Consider the following 19,498-nt stretch of genomic DNA (forward strand, 5'->3'; position numbering starts at 1 on the left):
CAGAAGGAGCTGTAGGCCAAGGGGGGTCTGTGAGCCAGACCCAGCCCTGTTCGTAAACTCCTTGGAGCCCGGCCTTGTGCGATGGTGTCCACACGGGCTCAGCCTGCACAGGACCGAGGCCACCGTAAGTGCTCACGGCCCGGGCTGGCCCACAGAGCTGTGCCCATTTGCGCTCTGGCCCTTTTCAGAGGAGACCTGGGGGCCCTGCCTGGGGACCGTTTCCATCAGCCCTGCAGGTCCGCAGGCTGGAGCGTAGTGTGCTCAGGGCTGCCTTCCCTCCCGCAGAGCTGCTGGTGCTGAACGGCTCGGACCCTGTGGCTGAAGTGGCCATCCGCCAGCTCAGTGAGTCCTCGAAGCTGAAGGTCAAGTCCCCGCGGAAGAAGAGCACCATCATCATATCAGGGATCTCCAAGGTGTGGCTCGTGCCTGCACCTGCGCCCCTCCGTGGCCGGGCTCTCTCCGTGTAGAAGGCAGCCCGAGCTCCCGGTGTCGTCCAGGCAGCTCCCTGCCGAGGGCCAGCGCCGGGGGTCACCCGTGTTTAGGCCGCTGCCCCTGTCGTGGGGAAGCTGGCGGGTTCTGGCCCCCGGGGCTCTGGTTGGTGAGTGGCCGGTGAATCGTGTGAAAAACTATTGAGACAGAGAGAATGGCCTGCCTGAGGCCCCATCTGGGGACAGAACTGTGACCCTCTCCCAGGCCGACCTGTCCCTAAAACACTGAAGGTGTTGGCCGTGAGTGTGCTTTTGCAGTCAGAGACAGATGGTGTAAGTGTCCCCTGGCCGCCGCTCGTGCGCTTCCCCGTGCCGGTGGTGCAGAGTCCGTGCTGGGCCCCACACAGGCCGGGCCGCCAGAGGGGGCAGCCCTGCAGGGCCGGGGGCCACGCGAGGGTCCGGTGCGCGTGTTCGACATCTCCAAATGAGCAAGGAGACTGCGGGCAAGGAAGGGGCCGCTGGGAGATGTGGTCGTTGTGGGGGAGGGGGAGCAGGAAGGCTCTGAACCCAGAGGGCAGGGCAGTGCCTGGAGGGTAGGAGAGCGTGGCCGTCTACAGCTCATGCCCAGGTAGGTCATGGGACGGGCCGGCATGAGCTCCCGGTGCTGCCATTATACGCAGGGCCTCCACGGCCAGCGCCCAAGTCCCCGCTGCCCAGGTCCCCCCGGGCTCCCGGCCTTCCTGGGCGCACTTCCAGCGGCGGCCAGCAGGGGGCGGCGGCATCAGGAGTCCAGAACCCCGTCCTCTCCCGTTCCGGGAGGCTGTATCTCGGACTCACTAGGAACCCGCAGCTCTTTATTGGAATGTGTCCAACCCATGGCAGTGAGGAGGCTTCACGGAGGAGGCTCAGATGGCCCCGTCCTCAGTCAGAGGGCTCTCCGCCAGCCACGTGTGGCTGCCCGTGGTCAGGAAGCAGGCGGCCCTGGGGAGCCCACGCCCCTTGCAGTCACCTTCCCAGGCTCCAGCCCACCAGCCCCGAGGGTTAGGGTAGCACCTGTACCTGTCTTCGGCACCAGGAGGTCACACACAGACTTCTCAGGCCGCCGTGTGCCTGCCGATTGGGCTCTCCGTGCAGGGAACAAACTCCCGTGGGAAGAAGTGTTCACAGACCAACCGAAGGGACAGCCCACTTCCTGTGCCTCCTGGTGTGCTGCAGGCCACTTGGGCGGAAGTGTCTCCCTCCCGTGGGCCCCCTGCCGGGCCCCCCTGCCGGGGAAGGCTGTCTGCTTCCTCTGCACCCCTCACCTGTGACCTCAGGTGCCCCTCGCAGACCCTCTGCGGCAAGGGGAAACCCTCAGTGGCTGTGTTTCAGTCCCTGTGAAACCCGCTGTGCCTCCTGGGGGAGCTACGGGCTGGTGCCTTCTCACACTCTGGAATCACCCTCAGGACCTTTGCATGGAGCTTTTCATCTCTTCCTAGCCCGCGGCTCCTTCCATCTGTCCTTGCCACCACCCCTCATGCTGACTTCTTTCTTTTGTCCTGGGACAGACCTCACTCTCTCAGGACAATGCCGCTGCCCTAATGCTGGACTACGCGGCCTCCGTGGACAGCGCCCACCAGGAGGACACCCCGACCCTCGTGGGGGCGGCCGCCGCCTCCGCCCCACTGCAGGAAGAGGCCTCCGCCCCAGCCCCGCCGGCCCCGGAGCCCCAGGAGGGTGAGCTGGATTCCTGGGACTTGGACAAGGACTCCCAGGCCTCGGCGTGGGGCAGCCAGGCCCCGCTGGACCTCGACGGGGACGAGCTGTCAGAGAGCTCCCTGAGTGTCTCAGAGCCGGGCACTGCCAAGAAGCATAAAGGTACCCACACCCGTGCCCCCTGCCCCCCGGCCCACCCGCTGGCTATTCTCTCCTTCCCCTCTCCAAGCTAACCCTCAGTTCCCATCGCCGGCTTCTGCTCCCTCTGCTGCCAGGCCGCCCTGCCCTCGGCACCCCACCCCAGCAAGCAGGGGTGCCCCGTCCGGAGCTGGTGGGCAGGCGGCACATTCAGAATCCTTCCGTCTCTGCCCCGAGGGCAGCAGTTTCTGGTCATGCCTAAAGGCGCCCTTTCCTCTCTCAGCACCCTGCCCCGCCCCCCCAAAGTAGAACCCTCCAGAACGTATAGAGGGGGTCACCCAGCGACTCGGCACGAAGCCAGCAGACCCCGGGCTTCTGTGGCTGTGGAGACTGGCCCGTCTGCTCACCGTGCCTCAGGCTCGTCCCTCCAACTAAAACCCGGCCCGACCTCCGTGCTCGGACCTGCCGGGGTCGGAGGGGAGAGACGTTCCCTGGGAAAGGAAGCGGTTAACGTGTGTGTGTGTGTGTGTGTGTGTGTGTGTTGACCAGTCGTCCTGTCCTGAGGATGACCCGTTGTTCTCCGTTAGCACCACATCGAAGCTTTGCATTTGTAGACCTTGTCCGTGTGTGTGCTTGACTTGGGCTCTCGCACGACAGTCCCCCTCGAGGCCCTTTCCGAGGCGAGATAGTCCAGGGGCTCGAGGGCCGTTCTGGGTGGGAGGGTCAGGGAGGGTCAAGCCTCCTGGGCCTCCGCTCCTCTGCGTGAGGCTGTGCTCACCTCCCAGGCAGGAACAATGCGATCCCAGAGCAGAGACGGGACGGGAGACAGATGTAGGCGCCTGGTCCCAGCTGGGCGTCGTGGGTGCCGCTCAGCACAATGTCCTCGCCCTCCCCTCCCGGCCCCCGAGAATGCAGACAGGAGGCCGTCTCGTCACTCCCGAGGTCGGGAAGCCTGGTTAGCAGCTCTGCGGCTGCCTTGCTCTGCTCCTCTCCTCTTGCCGCCACTGACCAGTGGTTCTCAAACTGGGTGACCGTGTGCCCCCTGCCCGTCCCCCCCAGGGGACACAGCTGTGTCCTGAGGCCGTTTCACCGGCCACAGCTGGGGGCTGGGGTGCTGCTATGCAGCCTGCAGGATGGCCTGGCACATGGTGGCCCATGTCCCTGGGGCTGAGTTTGAGGACTCGGAGGGGGGGGTCTGCTCCACGGGGGTCCACATGAGCCACACCCTTGCTGAAGCAGAGAGGGCACAGATGGGGACCCGCTGGAAGTTAGGAGGAAGAGAATAGGATCTCTAGGCCATGCAACAGAGATCAGACCGTGGGCCTCTGTCCACCTGCTGGCCCAAGTCAGAGTGACCTGTGCGTGGACCTCTGGCGGCTCCCTTGTCCCGGTTCAGAAGGGGCAGCCCAGGTGATGGGAAAGGCGGCCCGGCTGCGGGTCCACGGGGCGGCACACACACCCCCGCCCCCCGCCAGCCTGGACTGGGGGCCAGCTCCCTGCCCCAGGCAGCTCCTCTAACCCCGAGGAAGCAGTGTGCGCCGGGCAGAGCGGAAGACTAGGTGCAGGGTGGGGTGCTCCTTCCTCCCCCTTCCTTCTCCCGACAGCCAACAGTCCAACAACCCTCCAGCCTGCCCTCCTGCCTTCACTGAGAGGCTGCGCCTCGCTGACCCCGAGTCCATCCAGAGAGCCCCGTTCCCTCCTCCCTGGCTTCTTCCTTCTGCTCCTCCGCTTTTCCTTCCAGAGAGTTCTTTTTTTTTTTTTTTAAGATTTTATTTATTTATTTGACAGAGAGAGATCACAAGCAGGCAGAGAGGCAGGCAGAGAGAGAGGAGGAAGCAGGCTCCCCGCCGAGCAGAGAGCCCGATGCGGGGCTCGATCCCAGGACCCCAAGATCATGACCTGAGCCAAAGGCAGCGGCTTAACCCACTGAGACACCCAGGCGCCCCCCTTCCAGAGAGTTCTTTGCTGTGGGTTTCCATTCTGGCTGTGCCATGGCCATGCTTCTCCTTTCCCGTCCCTGGCCAGGGGGAGGGCACCCCTGCAAAGGGGCACTCTGGGGGGGCCTGGGTGCTGACAGGTGTGCTTGATGCTTCCCCGGAGCCTGGGCCCCGGGGCCACGCTGCATGTGGTGGCGACTGGTGTCGCTCACCCCGCCGGCGCTGCGGATTCGCAAAGGGACGTACTGGGCAGCGTTTCCAAATTTGCTTCTGTTCCAAGGTTTTCGGAGAGACCCAGACCCTGCATCTCTAGGAGAGGTCAGAACCGCAGGCGATTACGGGTGACGGGTGCCCACTCGTTCTTGTCCCCGGGGGTTTTCACCTTGCTGCCCGGGGCCCAGCGGCTGCGGGGAACCTTCTCTCCTGTTAAACTGAAGCTCATTTCCTGGCCTGAGAACCGCGCGCCGCCCTGTCCCAGCGGGAGTTCCCGCAGGTCCCCCGAACGGCCCGTGTGTTGAGAAGCCTGCGATTTCGCTGGTTGGACACACGCGTTCTCCTGAGGCCGCAGCCAACACAGGAAGTCCAGTCCCCAGATCTGGGCTTATTTTTAGCGTCACCAAGTGTCCGTGCGGTCACACGGCAAGGGGAAGGCCCAGAACGGGACTGTGGACTTGGAGGTGGTTAGGACGGGAGAGTCCGTGTCGTGTGGACTTTACCGTAAGGAAGAGCAAGACGATGGATGAAACTTTGACAAATATTAAGGAGTGAAAAAACAAAACCAGACAAACCCCCGCCAAGCCCGGCCAGATGTCCTGCCCAGTAACGTCAGTGCTCACGGGCACGGCGCCCCGGGACTCACTGCCTGTCCCCCTTGTTTGGCTCCTGCGTACTTTTCTTTTAACCTCTGACCTCTTCCTTCCCGTCATCTCGTGCTCATTCCCTTTAAGAGGATCGCTATGCCAACCAGAATTAATTGCCTACACAGTAAGTTATTTTTGTCTTATTGTTATTTATTTATTTATTTTTAAATCTAACTACAGCCTTGCTGTGAGAAAAGCCTATTTTGCAAGAGCAGGAAGCAGATCCCCTTTCCCTGCTTTCCTGTGCCTTTGCGGCGTGACCTGCCTGGGCTGCTAGTTTCCCTGTCTTCCTCCTCGGACATGCCCTGGTCCCATTATTGTAGCTCCTTCGCCTCGGGGGTCGGGGCGCGCTGTCCTTGGCTCAGGGGACAGCCAGCCTCGTGCCCGGTCGAGTGCCCACCCTCTGCTGGGCCCTGGTTCTAACAAGCGGTCCCTTTTCTACACGGATGGTCTGTGGTTTGGCTTGACTTCCGGAGCTGTTCTGCGGGCAGCAAACTACAACGTGCCCAGGGACCCTGGTCACTGTCCTCCCACCTCTCCGATGGATTCTCCGGTGACCTGTTCATGTCTGTTAGGGTCAGTGGAGGCAAACGAGAATAAATTTGCAGATATTTGCTATACTAAAGCTCCCATTTAGAGGAATTATTTTTGATTCTTTTCCTATTTGTTTATTCTTTAGCCCATTTGTGATTTTTTTTAAACCTTGCTAGAACCAGGGGAAGATTTCTTTTTTTCTCCTCTGTCCCCCATTTAAGACGTTGGGGCTGTTTGTTTCAAATTCCACGTACCTCCTCTCCAGATTTTACCTGAAGGAACCTCGAAGGCTCAGGTCTGGACGGGCGAGGTCTGATTCTCGCTCGTGCCCGCTGGAGCGGCCAAGAAGGTCTGGAACTCGCTCTGTAAAACCCGGAGCGCTCCAGCCCCTCCTGCTCAGGCCCTGTGACCATCCCCATCCGCAAAGGTGACAGACTCTGGGGGCCCAGAGGCAAGGGTGACGTTCCAAACTGTTAGTTACCATCTTAGCCAGAGTTCTCTAGACAGAACCACAGGTGCTACATTTCAGGGAAGTGGCTCACGCCATCCTGGGGTCTGTCTGAAATCTGTGGGGCGAGGCGGCCGGCTGGACAGACTGCCGTCTTCTCCCCGAGGGAGCCCTGGGCGTTGGCTCTCAAGGCGCTGAGCCGATGGCATGAAGGCCAAGCACGCCATCCAGGGTGACGTGCTCTAGTCCGGGAGAGCCGGAGGCACGGTTAACCTCTCCTCTCCCGAGTTCCCTCCCGGGACAGATGAGTGTTGGACTCAGTCACGGGGCATGCTGGACAGGAAGACGCCAGGGACAGAGCAGCATGGTCCCGGGGAGCTGAGGAAACTCCGTTCCCTGTCCCTTCCCAGCTGACGGGGGTGTGTGCTGGCATGTCTGTCCTTGACCCCCACACCTCCATGGAGTGGCGGGGTCCGTGTCCCCTCCGTGGCCTTGTTCTTCTGGCTCTACTTCCCCCAAAGGTCACTGTGATTCGTCCCTTAGATCTAAACGTTCTTAACATTTTTATCTGGAAAGGAGAAAGGCATGACTTCCATTCACGCTAGTCATTCTTCACGTTTGAGGAATTAAGCTGTGGGTCTGGGAGGGACTTGCGTCCTGTCTTACACGTGCTATCAGAACGTCAAGACTGACAGTGTTCCAGAAAGCCCGTCCACATCCATGCTGGAGTACAGGGCTGCGCTCTGGGATGCTCTGAGGACCGAGACTCATCCCGCTCCCAGGGGGCTCCCCGGTGACCGCCCATGCAGGTGTCCTTGACCAGACACCTGCTCGCCCCGTCCCCCGGGTGGGACCCGTACGCTGCCAGCTCAGACAGCAGGTCTCATGCATAGAGGGGAGCCAGGCACGAGCACACAGGCTTTCTGCCCTGGGGCCCTTGCTAGCGGGGCCCGGCACATCACTGCCAGGAATATGATCTCCCTCAGACACCTCTGGGAGATAGGAGCAGGACTCCAGCCTACAGATCTGCAAACCTCAGCCCCTCCTTTCACATGACCCCTCCATCCGAGGCGGCGGTGGTGTCCCCGTAGAAGCCGTGACAAGTCATGTCAAGTTACGGGACATCACCTGGTTCTTGTGTGAATACAGAACAGTCAGATTTACCAAAACTGCAGACCTGCTCGGAGAGCCTGCGTGGAGACGGAAGCGCAGCAGACACCGCCTTACAGGCCCGGCCCGTGGGAGCGTGGGAGCAGACCTTAGCTCGTGGGACAGACTGCAGCAGGCACGAGTGTTTCCAGTCAGTACGGCACACGGGTCTGCCCACTGTCTGGACTTTATTCGCAGCCTAGAAGTCCCTGATAATTCATCTTAATATGGCAAGAATTTGAGTTTTAGTCATTTCAATCTTGAGGTTTTTTTTATTATTAGAGCAAGTCAGCATGCCTGCAAGTCCGCGGGGACGGGCAGAAGGAGAGAGAATCCCCAGCAGGCTCCCCCCACTTAGCACAGAGCCCGATGCCGGGCTCGATCCCATGACCTCGAGATCATGACCTGAGCCAAAACCAGGAGTCGGATGCTTAACCAACTGAGCCATCCAGCGCCCCAAGTGCAATTTCATTTAAAAGAGTGAAAGTGACGGCTTAGAAACGTGTAGATTCCCTTTCTAGAGAGCTGTGAACACAGCCACTCCTGGCCCTCTCTGTGCTCTGGTTTTCCTCTGAATCTGGGGCAGACCGTGCTTCCCGGCAGCCAGGTGCTGGTCTGTCCCGCTGCACACAGCCTTGTGCTCAGAAACGGACAGTGTCCCGGCTCCGGAGGTCAGAAGTCCAGAGGCCTCCTGACGGCGACGTCGGAGACTCTGCTTCGTGTTCTCCCCAGGTTTCTGGTGTCCACTGGCGTCCTTGCCCTCCCCTGGCTTGTGGAAGCGTGACCCCCATCCCTGCCTCCGTGGGTGCCCTCCCTGTGGGCGCGCCTACGTCCACGGTTCTCTGAGTAAGGACACGTCCTGTTGGCGGAGCGCCCGCCCAGATTTACCGTTGATGAATCCCCTCTGTTGTCTCTGGGGTCTCGGGACCCCAACCGACGAATTCCGGAGGGACATGATCCCACCCAGAACAGCACCCGCACTCACACCTGGTCCCTGGCTGCCGACCCCTGCCCAACTTTCAGTGCACGGACCCCTGGAGTGGGGTCTGGAGATGCAGTCCTCTGGGACCGCCCCATCCCTGCTGGACCTCCCCGCCTTCCTCTCCTGTTTCGTGGGGACCCCTTATTTATATGCCCTTCAGGGACCCCAAGCTGAGCCTAAAGCAGGTTCCTGCAGTTCAGAATCACGTTCTGGGCCTCAGCGACCCCAGGTAACTTGGTCAGGCTGGAGCCCCTCCCAGTGCCTGGGGCATCCAACGGGCTGGGGAATAAACTAGTGGGCACCAGGGCTCCTGCCCCTCTGGCGGGGCTGCAGCGACAAATCCAGCTGGCACCAGTGACTGGTGGCGTGACAGCCCCCAGCTGGGGATTTTCCAGGACACAGGCCACTTCTTACGGGGATGGGACCAGCTCTAAGAACAGACACTCGTGGCCCCCAGATGTAGTGCAGCGGTCCTGTGGCGCGGGGAGAGCCACGGACACGTCTGTAGTCCCCTCCATGCTGCCTCCCCCGCCCGCTGTCCTGGAAACCCCTGCACACAGCTCCTCCCCATTAGATCCTTGTACACACGTCCTCAGGGTTCTGTGTAAGAGGCTGTTTGCTTATATCCAAAGAGAAGGTGGGGGGGGGAGACCTTTTCAGTACCTTTGACCAGGTGACATTGGGCCTCTGCCTCCGGAGCTCTGGGGTGTGCCCCGGGCGGAAGGATGCCTGTCCTCGGTGCCAGTTCCCGTGAGCGGCCTCTTGAGGTCACGGGCACGCTGCTCGGATGTGCTGACTGTTCCAAGTCCACACACGGGGCTGGGCCTGATTCCACCGCTGTCCACTCGCAGAGCCGGCAGGTGTCCCTCGGGGTCCCCCCAAACAAACATTCAAGTATCTGTTGGCTCGAGCGCGAGAGTAATGAATTGCCGAAGAGCCGTGGAGCCCCTCGCCCGGACGGCCAGACGGCCCTGTCCAGAGCCGCCGGCACCAACACGCGGGTGTGATGACTCCAGGGCTGGTGGAGAGGTGCTCTGACCCCTGCTGGGGTTTTCAAAGCAGGGCTGTCTTTTCTGGGGGTGGGGGCCGGGGAGCCCCAGGGGGACAGCCCACCGCCTTCAGTCTTGACTAGGAGGCTGGGGAGAGAGAGGCCTCCCCGGGTTGCACCTGACCAGCTCACGGCTTCTGGGCTCAGAGTCTGTCCATCCTGAAAACTCGGGAGTTTGGTCCAGGCCAGATTCCAGCAGCTTCTCCCAGGGGGCTACAGCGACCGCACAGCAAAGTCAGAAACCGCTCTTACTAGAGCTGCTCAAATGTCCTTGTTTGTTTCCATCCTGGATGAGTGGTCCCTGCGTTCCCGCCACAGCCCACCTGACCGGCCCCTGTGCTTCTCCCTGCAGGAGGGATTTTAAGGAAAGGCGCAAAGCTGTTCTTCCGCCGGCGACAGCAACAGAAAGACCCCGGCATGAGCCAGTCGCACAATGACCTCGTGTTCCTGCAGCAGCCGGAGGGGACCCGGAGGAAGGGGGCGACACTCTCCAGGATCCTGAACAAGAAGCTGCTCTCCAGACACAGAAGCAAGAGTGCCATGAACGGGGCTCCGGCGGACCCCGCGGCCGGCCCCCTGCCTCACCAGGACGCAGGGAGACGCGGGCCCCCCTAACCACCCGCCAGGACGGAGCGAGAGGGCCTGCACACTGTCAGATGGCCGCCTGGTCTGGCTGGGGGAAAGGGGAACGGCACCTTGAGTTCCCGGCCGGGAGGCTTCCCCCAGAGACACCTGACAAAGTCCGATTTGCCACCAGATGCCCAGGGAGACCCAAAGCTCTGCTCCCACCCAAGAGCAGAAGTTAAGCGCGATAAGATTTATGTTAGGAACTAAAGAACGTCCTGTGATGGACGGAGATGGGGCAGGTGCGGGGGACTCGGTCTTAACCCCGCTGCTGCGCTCAGACACGTAGTACCTTGGGTCCACGCCCGGACCACGTCCCAAAGAGGAGGTGTCCCCCTGTTGCTGTCCCTGGGAATGGAATGGATGAGTTACCTGTCCTCGCAGGTGGCTCAGCATCACAGTGCAGCCGGCCCTGAGTACGGAGAGGTGGGACAGAGGCAGCATTTGGGGTCCGCAGGGAAATTACGGTGGTAATGAGAACACTATGACAAAGGAAGAGGACAGTTGCCTTTGGTATTAGCTATAGAACTTGAAACCATATGCAAACACTAAATTCTGCGCACCTTACACCGAGTGCTCCTGGTGTTTACTCTGAGCCCGTTTGCACGCGGGGAGCTCCAATCCCTGTGTGGTTTTACGTGTCCCTCTCTAGTGTCGAAAGTGCTGGGGGGAGGGGGCTCTCCAGGGAAGCTGGGAGCAGTCAGTGACAGCCAGTGCCACGGCGACCACACACACACACACGCGCGCGCGCACACACACACGGTTTCTCTTCCCTCCACGGCCAGTTTCCCAAACGCCGCCAACGGCGGAAGCTGAGCACTTCTAGGACAAGAGAGGAAGCTGTCGTATGTCTCAGGAGTCTTCAGGGTAGAAGTTTCATAACAAACGGGCCAAATGTCGCGTCCCAGTCCCCTCGGGAGCTCTCTAGAATTCTGCCATGAACGGTGCGCCGCCCGTCTTGGTCCTTGTTTTGGTTTCCCGTGGGGGAGAGAAAAGATAAAGGCGGCCCACCACGTGCATATCTGTGTACCCCTCAAGCCACGGTCTTCGTCTGTCCGCCCGTCTGTGTGTCTGCGCCGCTGGCCCATCCGTCCAAAGGGGCCACTTCCAGGGGACGAGCTTGTCAGGGCTGTGGTCGTTCCTGAGAAACATCTGATGGTTTAACAAGATTCACTTTCTTCCTGCGAGATTTCAAAGGCTGTCGTGAAGGCTGACCTCCTTCCCGGATAGGAAACTGGGGGGGCTCCTCCCCACATGCGCTTTTGTTGATCCTTAAACCCATCTTTCAGGGGTAACAGAGCCACTGCCAATCAAAACCTTCCCGAAAACCCAGATTACGGAACTTTCTTCCTTTTCCTTGAGAGCGAGATTATAAAACCACATGAAGGCTATTACTTGGAAATGCACACTCAGAAAGCCTCCGGTGTCCCAGGAGTTACCAGGTGACTGTAAAATGAGTTTTTATAGGGGACATTCTGTTTTTTGTCGGCATGAAATGGCACGGGGAACGCCAGCATGTCGTCATACCAAGTCAGTCCTCACAGGCTGGTAGTCACTACTTGTCTTCTTGGAACACATCCGGTCACTCTGTTTGGTCTTACTGGAAGGATTGCCGCCTTTCCTCCCACGGTAGGACGCCCTGGGGATAGTCAAGAATTCTCGGAGGACGTTACGTGTCAGACTTTCAGGCACAGGTCAGAAGGTCTTAGCAGTTTTTTTGTTTGACTTTGAAGTTCAGATCAGCTCAATTTAGTCAATGTGATGGTATCGGAGTTTTACACTGGCACTTTCTTGTGCTCAAAAAAAACCCGTCTCAGGCATTCCCATTCCTGACTGATCCCAGGAGCATTTGTTCACCGTTTCATCCTTTTGCCAAAGGCTCTTGTTTTCTCCACTTCCCGGTGACTTGAGGCCTCTTCTGGGTCCCGGGTGAGCGACAGGTGGGCTGCGTCTGTTCCGCATTCGACGCAGGACCGTAGCGTGAGAGGTGGAGAGCGGTAAGGAGATGCGTGTTTCCGTGTGTGTGTCGGGCACCTGTCAGGGGCCCCGTACCTCTAAGCAAGATCAGGAGCTCCTCCTCGAGACGTGCACACGTTTTCTCCGTCTGAGGGCCTTTCCTGAGCTCGCAGGACACTCGCGAGAGCACGGAGGGCGCGGGAACAGAGCCGCCTGAGAAAGCGGGCCGCGTTGATACTGTGAATGCTGCTTTCCGGGCCGTTTGGCCGGCCTGTCCTTTTGCGGGGTCGGCATTTACGTGGAAGGAAATGGGAAGGTTCCGCGTCAATTAGGTTATACACCAAATGCTAACCGTACTGACCCGTAAGCCCCTCATTCCCTTGCCTTTCCTTATGCTTTACTGGCGCGGGGGCTCCTGATTCCGTGTTTCGCTCACGATATGTTTGCAGACTCGTGTTTCGGAGCGATTTCGCGCGCGCCAACGGGAACGTGTCTGTGTCTGGAAGTGGGTGTCCCGTTGCTCGTGAGCTGGGGCACTGCCCTGCGCTCAGGGATGTCCCCATGTTTGCAGAGGAACGCGTGGGAGCCTGCAGTGTGTGTGTGTGTGCGCGTGCGTGTGTTCACAGGGCGGCAGTAACAAAAGTGCCGATCTCACTGTCCCGACGGAAACCGCTGTGAAGACGACGGTGTAGACAGAGCACTTTATGTAAATCCACTCCCAAGTTTAAGTTTAAAAGCAGCCCTTGATGCCTCCTGAGAGCACCGGGGCCGGTTGCCGGCCACCAGCCACAAGTGAGGTGCCCATCGCGGCGTCTGATTGGTTCTTCCGGCTGCCTCTACGGAAGACGGTTGCGAGTTTTCTTCTTGAGCAGAAAGGGACTCATTCACGCCCGTGGCTGCCAGCAGCCACTGGGGTTTTCCTGGCAAGAGCCTCACAGTCCTGACACCTCAGGGCACAAGCTAGGGGCCCCCGGAGGACAGAACATGGATGTCCGCTGGGTGGAAACCAGTCTTGCGCTGGCGTAGACCCCAACGCCGGGCCCTCCCACCCCGGCCCCACGCCTGCTCGGACCCTATCACCAAAGCACGTGGCACGGACACGCAGGTGCTGCTACGTTCTGCAAAGCAAACTCAGGTCCCCTCACGGCCCCCCTCCTCGCGTTCCTGTCCCACGTGACAGGAGGCATCCGGCGTTCGTCAACCCGCCTAGTTCGCCCAGCTTCCAAGTGCTCAGAAACATTTACAAGTCAGCCTTGTAGGCACCCCCTCCCCCAAGGTCACATCAAAGCTGCATTTTTTAAAAAGAAGACGAAAGGTCTTCCAGGTGTGTGGCAAGGTCTGCCTTGACTTGCCTCAGTGTGGTGACAAACATGCTGGACACTGACCGTATTCCTCGGTAGCTCTGTCAACACAGGTCCCTGTCCCGCACCAAACTGTGGGAGACGTTCCTGGGATGTAAACAGTCTTTGAAAGAAATAAACGTGCACTTGGGACACGAAACACCACCTTGTGTTTGCTGAGCCCTGGGCTGTCCCTCAGGTCCCGCGTCTGTCCCGGGGTCTTGGATCCCGGTCCGTCTGCTGCGTGGTGCTCGGTGGTCGGCCGGTGTGCGAGCCCACCGTGGTCAGCGGCGTGGAAGAGGAGGCGTGGCCACTGCCACTTGCTCTGTTCTCGGCAGACGCCCTTCCTCACGCTCTTCTGCTGTACTGGCTTCGTTTTGAGCCTGGGGCTACACCCATTTACTAGAAAGTCAACGTTTCCAGGGGCCCCCGGGGTCATGGTGCATGGGGGTGCTATCAGGGTCAGCCTGGCCTGGGTCCTCCCATGGTGCAAGCTGGCGGGAGATGCCTCCGCGCGACCCCCGGCGATCTGAGGGGCACTGTCCTCTAGGAGGCCATCTTTTTAATATGTCCCTCAGCTCCCGGTCAACATCCGCCCCCAGGGTGGCCCGTGGAGGGTGGCGTGGAGCAGGCTCCCACGTGGGCTCAACTGAGCCAATCCCTGGTGTCTCGCTGGTGCAGGGCTTGTGCTGGTTCCTGGCGGGGTTGCGGGGAGGGCAGGGCACAGCCAGACAGAGGGACAGGTCCCGCACAAAACCGCAGGCATCTCTCCTTCCTGGGGGTCAGTGACTCTGTTTCCCTCCCTCCTTCCTTGCTCTGCCAGGCACTACAGCATTCGGAGGAGTGAGGCGTGCACGGTGCCCCTTGGTGGGGTGGCCCCACCGGGTAGGGAGTAGGAGCCGACGATTCAGGCCTTTGCCTGTGAGGGGAGCCATGTACTTGTGCACGGCTCCAGCCATCCCGGGTTTGGGTCCGCAGTCTCAGCTCTGGATGTGGCAAGCCGTGGCAGCCCGGTGTCTCCTTTGCAGTGGAGGTGTCCGGCAGTCTGAGACCACACCGCCGCGTCCTACGTGACCTGGGGTCCGTTCTGGGCCGACGCTGTATCAGGAGGCCTGACAGGACTGCTAGAAGGCCAGCCCTGCCCTAAGGGACCAGCTTTCCCCACTGGATCTCCTGCCAGTCACCTCGAGGCACACACTGGACTCCTACCAGACCCGTCTACACTAGCCACGTTTTTTTTATTTTAGAGAAAGAAGAGAGAGGAGAGAAAGCGCATGAGTGGGAGGAGGGGCAGAGGAGAGAGAGAATCTTCAGCAGGTTCCATGTCTAGTGTGGAGCCCAACGCAGGGCCTGAGTTTGTGACCTGAGCCAAAATTGAGAGTTGGGACCCTCGGCCGACTGAGCCACCCAGGTGCCCCGCCCCCGGCAGCCCATGTTAATCCACGCCAGCCACCCCCAGTCTGAATGTGCCCCCCTTGTCCCCAGTACGACCCACCAAACACAAGCCCACCTTCTCCGTGAAGTAGCTTCTGCCACTGAGGACAGCCCCGAGCACCAGGCACTTCCTTCGGTCCCTGTCACTTGTCCCTGTATTGCCTCCCCTTACACCGGTTCCCAGGCAGGCAGTGGAACTGTTGGGCTGAGGGCAGTGTAGACCTAGTGAGTAATGAGAGGTATCACCTGGCCCCCATCTATGAGCCCATTTTACCCCGGCTCACAGGAACCCAGGCGCAGGGGACAGAGCCCGCCACGCACGGGGAGCCGAGGACAAAACCGTGCCACTGTTCACCTTGGCCGCCTCCACAAATATAGGGCCTGCAAGTAGAGGTCAATACCTCGTTCGCAGAAAAGGCAGGTTGGTCCCGCAGAGGTTGGCCACCAGGATGGAGGACTGGCACAGGGCCCTCTTCCCACGGCGCCTGAGAGACACCGACGGTCACACTCTGCCCACCACTGTCCCCGGCTCCGTATGGCCACTTCCACCGTGCAAACCGCCACCTGGCGTCCTGTGTGTGGCAAGCATCCGGAACTACTGATGATCCTGATCTAAAGCCGGGTGCTCAGGCGCCTGGGCTACTTGGTATTTTACACAAAACCTAGATAAAGATTCACGATCACAGCAATGGTAACTGATAGGAGTCGAGCACGCGCTACTGGCCAGAACTCTGTCCGGAGTTTTACATCTACTGACTCCTACTCTCTTTGAAACAACCCCTTGAGTTATGATCCGTGTCCACGCCACAGACTAGGAAACTGAGGCCCAGAGAGGTTAAGTGACTTGTCCAAGATCGCGCAGTGGTTAAGAGGTGGGAACACTATAAAGCAAGAAGCACTGCTCTGCACAGAGTGAGGAAAATCACTTGCTGATTAGATCCCTCGCTTTATCTGGGCAAGAAAAACCAGCCCGATCGCAAGCTGGAGGGAGTGTAGAGAAGTGGCTTAGGATATTTATTTTTTATAACGTCTGGTACGAAAGGAGTCAATTAACAAAAAACCAGGGCTGATGAGACACGGGACTTGGAACGTACATGTCCGAGGCAGCCCAAGTCAGGACCGAGAACACGGTGTCATGAAGCCTCAACCCCACAGCTCGTCTCCGCTCCGGGAGAACCGTGCCCGTAGGCAAATCCACTCAGAGATGGAAGCTCTTCTCATGTTTAATTTCCTCAGCTTACTTTTAAGAATTTCTGGGGCGCCTGGGGGGCTCTGTCAGTAACCATCTGCATCGACTCAGGTCATGATCCCGGGGTCATGGGATCGAGTCCCGCTTCGGGCTCCCTGCTCCGCGGGGAGCCTGCTTCTCCCTCTCCCACTCCCCCTGCTTGTGCTCACTCGCTCTCTCTGACAAATAAGTAAAATCTTAAAAAATAAATTAAATAAATAAAAATGTCAAACCTACAGAATAACCCATGTAGAGATTCACTGACTTGGGTATAACTGTGCTACCTACCCATGACCTCTTGATCCACTGCTGTGTGGAGACATCGTGTTTTACCTGAAATGCTTCAGAACGCGTTTTCTGAGAAGGACGGCATCATCACGCCCAGTGGTCATCGCGCTTGGGGAGCTGGGCACTGAGGCTGCCAGGTATCGGGCTCTTTTCAGGTCTCCCCAGCTGCCCAGGAACATCGTTTACAGGTGGCTTTTCTTTTGTTTTCCTGCTTGGGGTTCAGGCAAGGTTCCTACATTGTTCTTGTTACGTTAATCATAAATTTGACACTTTTAGAAACACAACTTTGAAAAAAATTTGGTATTTCCGATAGATCAGAGAAAGACAATTACGTGATTTTATTCATACACGGAATTTCAGAAACAAAACCCATGTACACAGGGGAAGGGAAGGGAAAATAAAACAAGAGGAAATCAGAGAGGGAGGCAAATCAGAAGGGACCCTAACTCCAGGAAATGAACTGAGGGTCGCTGGAGGGGAGCAGGGTGGTGGGGTGGGGTAAGTGGGGGATGGGCATTCAGGAGGGCACAGGATGTGATGACCACTGGGCGTTGTATGTTACTGATGAATCACTGAGAGACCTCTGAAGCTAATAAAAAAAAAATAATAAAATTCTGAATAGAAATCTGCCTTGAAAGGAACTGCTTCCAGCCTTTGTAGAAGACATACTGAACACACCGAAAATTCTCCTGAAGATTTAATGAGCATTGCGGATATGAATCCCAGCCCCGTGCTACGTACTAACATGAGAAACGGCTTCAGGGGGTTCGGGTCTTCCACTTTTACAGGTTTTCACTCTTGCTGTAACCTGTCCATTTTTTCTGCCAACAACCTGCTCTTGCTCATGCTTGCCAGTACCTCTGGTGTGCGGAGGCCCAGAGAAGCTGCCCCTGGGCGCTGAGAACTGGGAGTGGTCACTCAAGTGGTGGGAGGTAGGCAAGGGGTGTCTATTAGCTGTAGCGGTCAGTCTGGGGCTCCTGGGGATTGAGCAGAGACCCGAATGCTGAAATGATGGCGGTGGAGAACCCCAGGAGAGCATTCCAAGGTAGAGGGAATCTGTGCAAAAGACCTCGAGGATGGCTGAGGGACAAAAGGCTGGAGGAAGGCGGGGATCCCATAGCTGGGGGACAGGGGTATGAGCAGGGTAAGGGCGAGATGATCAAGAGAGGTGTGGGAGGCTGGGATGCAGACCTAGGGAGGGTGGACCCACGAGCCCCAGCAGCCCAAGACACTGTGCATACCCCGCCCCACCCACCACACCTGCTCAACCTTCCACCCTACAGCAGGGGCCCTCCGATGGGTCCTCACTTAATACCAGTCCACACAAGTTCGTCCGGCTGTTGAATAATCCAGCTCATGGGGCTGCTGGGCCCGAGGCTCTATGCATTTGGAATTTCCATATTAACAAATGGCCCAGATGGGGGCTATACCGAATCAGTCTCCCACCAGGAAAAGATGAGACACCTTATTTTCTACAGTCTCTTCAAAATTATGCTATTAAGCTTTAAAAAAAAAAAATCTTTGCTAATGTAACAGATAAAGACGATTGCACTCAATGTTGCCTTTTCTCTCTTGACGTACAGTGCACAGCCTTGCTGATGCCTAAGAAGCACCGTATGTCCCTTACCAGGAAGGGTCCGTTTTCCTACAGGGCTGTCTCTTTCCTGCTGATTCCGTGGAGCCCTTTCTCATGCCAGCTGCAAACCATTTCCCACAGCTCATCCCCTCCGGCGGAGCTCTCCGCCGAGCACAACGAAGAGGACAGCTCTCCGGCCCTGCGCCCGACACTTAAAGGCCCCTCTAGTCCCTTCTATTCGCAACATTCTGCGGCTGCCGCAGGTACATTCCAGACAGGGCGTCCAGAGGCCTCGCAGGCCGGGAGAACCGGGGGGACAGGCGGGGGCAGAAGCAGCCCCAGGGAGCAGTGTGGCCTTCAAAGCTGCCCTGACCAGGGCGGTGCTGGTCCCGAACTTTCCATGGAGCCGCACGGCACCGGTCAGGGTGTGGACTTCGGGAGCCCGCGGCGCCCGACCGTGTCCGCTGAGCTTGCGGGGGCAGAGGGCGGCTCCCCTGCACGTGCCGGCGGGCCTGGAGGACGACGCACCCACCCGCGGCTTCCCGGGTTACCTGTGATCCAGCAGCAGACCTCAGACGCCCGCGAGGAGAAGTCCGACCTCTCCCACCCCCCCAAGGAAATCGAGGCTCCAGCGGCCGCCACAAGAGACTTGGAGGGGCCCAGGGGCTACTGGCGCCTGTCGCTTCGAGGGTCAGGACCCGGCACTCGTCCAGGAAGGGACAGCAGAACCGGCTTGCCGCCCTCCCGTCTACACCGCCCGCTTTCCCACTACTCGATCCACACCACTCACTCTCCCACTCTCGGTCCACACCGCCCGCTCCCTGCCGCTCCTTCCACGGCGCCCTCGCCCTCGGTACCCCCAACAGCCACGCCTGACCGCTCTCAAGTCCATGCCGCCCGCTCCCGGGTCCGCGGCACCCGCTCTCCCACTCCCGGTCCACACCGCCCGCGACCTGCCTGCTGCGGGTCCACACCGCCGGCGACCCGCTTGCTGCCGTCGGTCCACGCCGTCCGCATCCGCAGCTCCCAGCCCTCGCCGCCCGCTCTCCGTCGGCCCCCGGTCCGCGCCGCCGGCGCCTATGCCCCGCGGACTACAACTCCCACAATGCCCCGCCGCCGCCCCCCGGCTTCCGGTGCTGCGCAGTTTCCGGAGCGGATCGCAACCCGGAGTCCGGATCCGAGCCCGCTCTGCACATTCCACAGGCAGGTAAAGCCCGGGGCCCCGCGCCCGCCGCCGCCCCCGCGCGCCGCCCCGGCCCGATCCGGCCCGCGCCCGCGCCCAGCGCCCCGCGCCCGGCCCGCCGCCCCGGCCCCGCCCGCCCGCCGCCCGCCCCGGTCCAGCCGCCATGCCGACTGTTCTTTGTTACATTCGCCGGCTGCGGGCTCCGTGGGCGATCGGAGTCAAAACCCGGCTGGATTTCGCGGAGCCGCTCCGGGATCGCCCTGCGCGCCGCCCGCCCGCCACCCCGCGGCCCGCGCGCTCCGGGCCCGCCGCCGCCTGCCGCCCGCCGCCGCCGCCGCCCGGCCGCCGTGGGCCGCGCTCGCCCGTGGGTGCGGCGCGGGGGCTCCTCCGCCCCCGGCCCGCGCTCCCCGCCCCCGGGCGCCCTCGCCGCCGACGGCCCGGCGTGATGTCACCGTCCCTGTCGTCGGGCTCGGTCCCGGGGCGCCCCGTCCCGGCGGTTAGGAGCGCTGACCCGGCGGTCCGGGCGGCGGGGCTCCCGCGGCCCCCCAGGGCGCCCCGCCCCCTCTCTTGAACCCCCTGGGCGGCCCGGGAAGGGGGTGGAGCCCGTGCGCGGTGACCCGGGGGGCGCGGCTGCTCGGGGAAGGGGCTGC

General features: G+C 60.1%; 2 protein-coding genes across 6 annotated transcripts in view; both read left to right on the top strand.

Annotated features, from left to right (window-relative positions):
• C2CD2 (C2 calcium dependent domain containing 2) overlaps window positions 1–13,299 on the top strand; it is a 52,382-nt gene extending 39,083 nt beyond the window's left edge. The window contains exons 12-15 of one of the 2 annotated variants that reach the window (XM_047719718.1): window positions 286–413; window positions 1,976–2,285; window positions 5,146–5,182; window positions 9,572–9,708. In XM_047719718.1, coding sequence (XP_047575674.1) covers window positions 286–413; window positions 1,976–2,285; window positions 5,146–5,171 — 464 coding nt within the window. In that variant the 3' untranslated portion in view covers window positions 5,172–5,182; window positions 9,572–9,708. Of the gene's footprint in view, window positions 1–285; window positions 414–1,975; window positions 2,286–5,145; window positions 5,183–9,571 lie in introns of both variants that reach the window. The other variant, XM_047719729.1, reaches the window with a different exon arrangement.
• A 5,491-nt stretch (window positions 13,300–18,790) lies between these two features.
• Window positions 18,791–19,498, top strand: part of PRDM15 (PR/SET domain 15) — a 61,108-nt gene continuing 60,400 nt past the window's right edge. Inside the window, exon 1 of one of the 4 annotated variants that reach the window (XM_047719676.1) lies at window positions 18,791–18,872. The gene's annotated coding sequence lies outside the window, so the exon portion shown is untranslated. The remainder of the gene's footprint in view (window positions 18,873–19,498) is intronic. The other 3 variants (XM_047719668.1, XM_047719685.1, XM_047719704.1) reach the window with 3 other exon arrangements.

This window comes from Lutra lutra, chromosome 1 (assembly GCF_902655055.1).
Source record: "Lutra lutra chromosome 1, mLutLut1.2, whole genome shotgun sequence".
Taxonomy (NCBI): domain Eukaryota; kingdom Metazoa; phylum Chordata; class Mammalia; order Carnivora; family Mustelidae; genus Lutra; species Lutra lutra.